Source organism: Brassica oleracea, chromosome C8 (assembly GCF_000695525.1).
Source record: "Brassica oleracea var. oleracea cultivar TO1000 chromosome C8, BOL, whole genome shotgun sequence".
NCBI classification, from domain to species: Eukaryota; Viridiplantae; Streptophyta; class Magnoliopsida; order Brassicales; family Brassicaceae; genus Brassica; species Brassica oleracea.
In genome coordinates this window covers 19,767,460-19,773,964 of record NC_027755.1, presented here as the reverse complement: position 1 = coordinate 19,773,964, position 6,505 = coordinate 19,767,460, and the positions used below count along the sequence as shown (strand labels likewise).

The window sequence follows — 6,505 nt, the reverse complement described above, 5'->3', positions numbered from 1 at the left end:
CAAAGTTTACGGTAAATATGATATGAGGAACCTAAGATACCTAAAAACATTTCTTCATACCCAAGAAAATTTGAATTTTACCCGAAACTATAATCGGAAATCTTGATTCGAAATTTAAAAAAATATTCATAATACTGAAAACACATTCGAAATACCAAATACATATATGAAAAAATCAAATATACCTAATATACTTAAAACATTTAATATACTTTGAATACCCAACTGGGTCTCGGATAGGACTAGGAATCGAATAAAGACCGCAAGTCGACGAAAAAATCAAATATGTACTTTGCCCTAAATCCAAACCCAAACCACAACTATATTTCTTGATTGATTTTGGTTTGGTTTTTCGGACCCGGTGAAATATCTAAGACTAAAAAGAATTATATAATAGTGTACATACAAATATTATATAAACTAATATATTTTGAATACCCAACTGGATCTCAGATAGGACTAGGAATCGAACAAAGACCGCAAGTCGGAGAAAAAATCAAATATGTACTTTGCCCTAGATCCAAACCCAACTATATTTTTTGGTTGATTTTGGTATGGTTTTTCGGATCCGGTGAAACATCTAAGACTAAAAAGAGTTATATAATAGTGTACATACAAAATATTATATAAACAAATTCACAAATTATATAATTTTAAACAAGTGCCCTTCTTCGATATAATGACTTTGTAAGAGAATAATGTACGCCAATTCTAAAATACTAATTCACAAATTTTGTTTATAATCCAAAGAAGAACCCGCGCTTTCGAAGCGCGGGTCAAAATCTAGTTATTATATATATAAAAAAGAAGTAACGTAGCAGTCAAGTAACATACATCATTTCAGGGCTCTGTTTCATTTTAGGACGCTGTTTCTAGTTGAAATTGTGAATAAAACTTTTTGTATCAGTTGAAACATTCAAAGTATTGTACTTTATTTCATTACATGACACTTGTCTTTTTATGCACCACCAAGAATTAAAAAAATTGAAAAAAAAATAAAGTCAACCTAATTTGATATAGCAGCGAAACGCGTATGGCTGCTTTGGTCAATTTAGGATGGTTGAATCAATGCAAGTAGTTTGAAAATCAAACCATCTATTAGGTTTCATTCATATTCATATCTGAAGGAAGATCTCTTGCAAACACACAGAGAAGAAAGATGAGTACTCTCTTTTGATCAAAAAAAGAAAGAAAGATGAGTACTCTTTACTTTCCTTACTTGCTTTTGTTAACTATGTTCTCAACTTATAGCTTTGCAAATATAACCACATCTAATCCTTTGTCCATAACACAAACTCTGAGCTCTCCTGATGGATCCTTTGAGCTAGGATTCTTCAGTCCTAACAACACCTCTCAAAACCATCAGTATCTTGGAATCTGGTTCAAGAGAATCACTCCTCATGTCTACGTTTGGGTAGCTAACAGAGAAACCCCAGTAACGAGCCTCACTGCTAATCTCACAATCAGCAGTAACGGAACTCTCATCTTGTTCGATGAGAAACAAGAATTTCTCTGGTCATCTGGAGAAGAAACTCTCCTCACATCAAACCAATGCCATGCTGAGCTTTTAAACTCTGGAAACCTTGTGGTCGTAGATAACGTTACAGGAACATATCTATGGCAAAGCTTTGACCATCTTACAGACACCATGCTTCCTCTCTCTTCTCTCATGTACGATCTCCCTAACAACACGAGACGCGTGTTGACTTCTTGGACAAGCAACACAGACCCCTCTCCCGGCGAGTTTCTAGCCGAGCTTACTCCTGAGGTTCCACCGCAAGGACTTGTGTGGAAAGGCTTGTCGCCTTACTGGAGAAGCGGGCCTTGGGCGGAGACTAGGTTCTCAGGGATACCAGAGATGGATGGAACTTATGTGAATCCATTGACAATGGTCCAAGACGTGGTCAACCGGACAGGAGTTTTGACTTTCTGTGCGTTGAGAAACTTTGATGTGTCGTACATAAAGCTAACACCAGATGGGTCGCTGGATATTCACCGGAGCAACGGTGGAACCAATGGGTGGATCAAGCATTTTGAAGGTCCTAGAAGCTCATGTGATCTGTACGGTACATGTGGACCTAATGGTTTGTGTATTAGGTCCATTAGTACTACTACAACGTGTAAATGCTTGAAAGGGTTTGTGCCAAAGTCAGATGATGAGTGGAACAGTGGGAACTGGACTCGTGGGTGTGTGAGGAGAACGGAGTTATCATCATGTCAGGGAAAAGATACATCAGATGGGTTTTACCGTGTTGCTAATATGAAGCCTCCGGATTCTTATGAGTTGGTAAGCTTTGGTGATGCTGAAGAGTGCCGTCAAGGATGTTTGAGGAACTGTTCTTGCTTGGCCTTTGCTTATATTAAGGGAATTGGATGCTTAGTGTGGAACAAGGAGCTATTGGATATGGTTCAGTTTGCTGAAGAAGGAAAGTTTCTTTTCATCCGTCTTGCACGTTCTGAGTTAGGTAAGTCTTAAAGACATCACAAATCACATTCTTGTTTTTGTTTTTGTTTTATATTGTCTTAGCAATATGGTTTACAGTTTAGTTTCTTGGTGATTCTCTCAGCTGGAAGTAAGAGAATCAAGATAATCATTGTTAGTGCTATCAGTCTCTGCATGTTTATAATCTTGGGGCTTGCAGCATTTTGGTGTTGGAGATACAGACTGAAACAAAATGGTGAGACTCAATCTCTTTTGTTTTCCTTCACTTGGTCATAGTTCATTTTGTTGTCAGAATCTAAATGATTGAAGCTCTTAAGTACTAATACATGGATGGATACTTATAACTCATAGGTGAAGCGCGTGTAGCCATGGAGACTTCAGAAGAATCTTGGAAGAGTAGTTTGAAGTTAGAAAATATTGTCTCAGGTTTAAATTTCTTTGAGATGCATACCATACAAACTGCAACTGATAATTTCAGCATCTCAAATAAACTTGGTCAAGGTGGATTTGGAACAGTTTATAAGGTAAAAATATAATCTCTACTTCTCTTTTCTATTTACTGTTTTCTTGTTCCCTTGATGAGACTCTCTCTGTGATTACAGGGGAAGCTACAAGATGGGAAAGAAATAGCTATAAAACGTCTCTCTAGCAACTCTGGAGAAGGCACAGAGGAGTTCATGAACGAATTAAAGCTCATCTCAAAATTACAGCACAGAAACTTGGTTAGGCTTTTAGGATATTGCATTGAAGGAGAAGAGAAGCTATTGGTTTATGAGTTCATGGTGAACAAAAGCCTTGATACTTTTCTTTTTGGTGAGCTCCTACTTCTTCACCTACCTCTTCATTTCTCATTGTTCTTTTGTGACTTACATGCTGATCGGTTTCTCTTCATCTATAGATTTGAAGAAGAAGCTGGAGATTGATTGGACTAAGAGGTTCAATATCATTCAAGGTATTGCTCGTGGACTTGTTTATCTCCACCGTGACTCATTCCTCAGAGTTGTACACCGTGATCTTAAGGCCAGCAACATTCTCTTGGACGAGAAGATGAATCCAAAGATATCAGATTTTGGATTGGCAAGGATGTTTCAAGGAACTCAGAATCAAGACAGCACTGGCAGAGTGTTTGGAACTTTGTAAGAATCACATCTCTTCTCTCGGTTATGTTGAAATCAAAGGTTTTTATTCTAAAGTCATTATGTATTTGAACAGGGGATACATGTCTCCTGAGTATGCATGGACAGGGACATTCTCTGAGAAGTCTGACATTTACAGCTTTGGAGTTTTGATGCTGGAGATTATCACTGGAAAAGAGATATCAAGCTTTAGTTATGGAAAAGAAGGCAAGAACCTTGTTGCACACGTAAGAAACAGTTAAAATCTCATTACAATCAAGTTGAGACAAATCTTGGTTTCTTGATGGTTTATAGTTTGTTTTCATTGTAACAGGCATGGGAATCTTGGAGCGAAACTGGAGGAGCAGGTCTACTGGATCAAGACATTGCTGATTCTGACTCAGATTCAGTTGAAGCAGTGATGAGATGTGTTCAGATAAGTTTGCTATGTGTTCAGCATCAAGCAATGGACAGACCAAACATCAAACAAGTTGTGACAATGCTGACGTCTACAATGGATCTTCAAAAGCCTAAACAACCAATGTTTGTTTTGGATACGAGTGACGAGGATTCTCTGTCTCTCAAGTCTAATGATGCCAAGGATTTGTTCTCTGATGATGAAAACAAACCAGTTCAGGAGTAACCGGAATCCCCTAATTAAGTATTGAACCGATTCTTGTATATATGGTTCAGTGTGGATCCAGAATGTAATTGAAATTGTTTTTTCACAAATGAAATAACAACATACTATATTTAAAGTACCAGGAATATTATGGTGTAAACTAATAACAAATAAAAGAGCAATTTTTATAAATTTTTTAACGTCTAATTAATTATATTGTTATAACAATGAGAAATCTTACGTAGATAATTCTATAGCCGATAATTCTACCACCTTATAAGAATACATGTTTACCTGCGCCACTCTGAACCGTCCTATTATATACATGTTCGATGGTACACTATGTACCATATTGAAGATCTTTTGTAATCATTTTCTTTATAATCTAAACTAGATTCTGATCCGCGCGCCAGCGTGGGTATGAATTTTCAGTTTTTAATTATTTATTTTATTAAATGATGTATTTGTAAAATTCATTCATATTATATTCATTAAGTAAATATTTTTTTTTTCATCTTAAACTATCTATTTTTTTACGAATGTGTGATATCATATAAAAAAATATAAAAAATGAGTATACATAGTTAATTAGATAATTGTAAAAACATAAATTTTTCTTTCGGTTGCGATATCATATAAATAATGATCCGCCCAGTTAACAAAAATCATGATTTTTTTTATGTGTAATTTTTTTTTTATTTTGACCATTTCCTTAAAACTATATTAAATTTTACATATTTTAATTAGAATATTTTTAATATCTTTACCTTTTTATTTAAAATGCAACTCAATATTTTTTAAAAAATTATAACAAAATATTTAAAAAATATTTTTAGAATTTTTTTAAAAATATGAAAATTACATTTTAAATTAAAATTATCCTAAAATATGATAAGTTTTGATGTAAACGAAAACTCAAATTATATCAAAAATAATTATATTCAATGATAATAACAATTTAAATTGATTATTTTTTTAAAAATACATTTACAAAAATATTGTTTGAAAAAAAATTCATTTCTCTTTCAAATATAAAATAAAAATATTATAATTAAATAATTTAATGATGCACGTTTTTAAAAATCTTCATTATTAAAATTATGCACGTAAGGATAACTCATGAGTTTTTTGGTTGATTAAATAACATTATGTCCAAATTTATTTAAGGATATTTCATTAAGATAACTGAAAAAGACAAACAATAAAATAGGAAGTTTAAATTCATTTAAGCATATTTCATTAATGTAACTGAAAAGACAACTAATAAATTAGTCAGTTTTATTCGTTTTAGGATATTTCATAAATGCAACTGAAAAAGACAAGCAAAAAAATATGAAGTTTAATTAATGAAGTAAGAACATTTTCAAATGGGTACTTCTCTTTTAATAATATAGATAATTTGCATTTTCTGAGATTTAAACCTCTAACTTTCTGGTGTACAAAAATTAATGAATCTTTAGTCAAATGATTAAGGAGCTTCCACTTTTTAATAGATTTTTGATAGTGTTTTTTTGACAAACCGCTTTTTGTTATAAACCATTTAGTGATCGACCCATTTATCAGCCCGTGTAGCAAGACGGGCCAAGCCCATCCGCAGGATCATACTGGCGCATATCTACTCTTGTGTTTATCTACATTATAGTTGGTGTTTATCTTACGTATTGCTAGTCATTATCTAGTTAAGGATAAGTACGATCTCATGTCGATCCAGTACTTAGACCGTCATTACCATATGTATATAAAGACCAGTTGGTCGATCTAATAATACACACAAGTTCCTCTCTTCATTCACAACAAATCACCACTTTTATATATAAAAAGCCGCTTACCACCGTAGTCTAATCTTCGTTTAGTTAACAAAAGAATAAGCCGCATGTTACTCATTTGTCATTTGTTAAATTGTTAGAAATAAAATTTTAGCATAATATAACTCAGTTGTCATTTACTAAATTTATGGTTTTTATTTATATTTTTTATTATTTAATTATAATATTTTCATTTTATATTTGAAAGAGAAATGAATTTTCTTTCAAACAATATTTTTGTAAATGTATTTTTTTAAAAAATAATCAATTTAAATTGTTATTATCATTGAATATAATATTTTTGACATAATTTGAGTTTTCGTTTACATCAAAACTTATCATATTTTAGGATAATTTTAATTTAAAATGTAATTTTCATATTTTTCAAACAAATTCTAAAAATATATTTTAAATATTTTGTTATAATTTTTTTAAAAAATATTGAGTTGCATTTCAAATAAGAAGGTAAAGATATTAAAAATATTTTAATTAAAATATGTAAAATTTAATATAGTTTTAA

General features: G+C 32.3%; 1 protein-coding gene across 1 annotated transcript; it reads left to right on the top strand.

Annotated features, from left to right (window-relative positions):
- Window positions 1-1,108: 1,108 nt before the first annotated feature.
- LOC106309469 (G-type lectin S-receptor-like serine/threonine-protein kinase At1g61360) lies at window positions 1,109-4,353 on the top strand. The gene is made up of 7 exons (XM_013746494.1): window positions 1,109-2,465; window positions 2,568-2,678; window positions 2,795-2,967; window positions 3,046-3,256; window positions 3,342-3,579; window positions 3,656-3,806; window positions 3,893-4,353. Exons 1-7 carry the CDS (start codon window positions 1,196-1,198, stop codon window positions 4,199-4,201), a joined length of 2,463 nt encoding a protein of 820 aa, XP_013601948.1. The 5' UTR covers window positions 1,109-1,195; the 3' UTR covers window positions 4,202-4,353.
- Window positions 4,354-6,505: the final 2,152 nt, after the last annotated feature.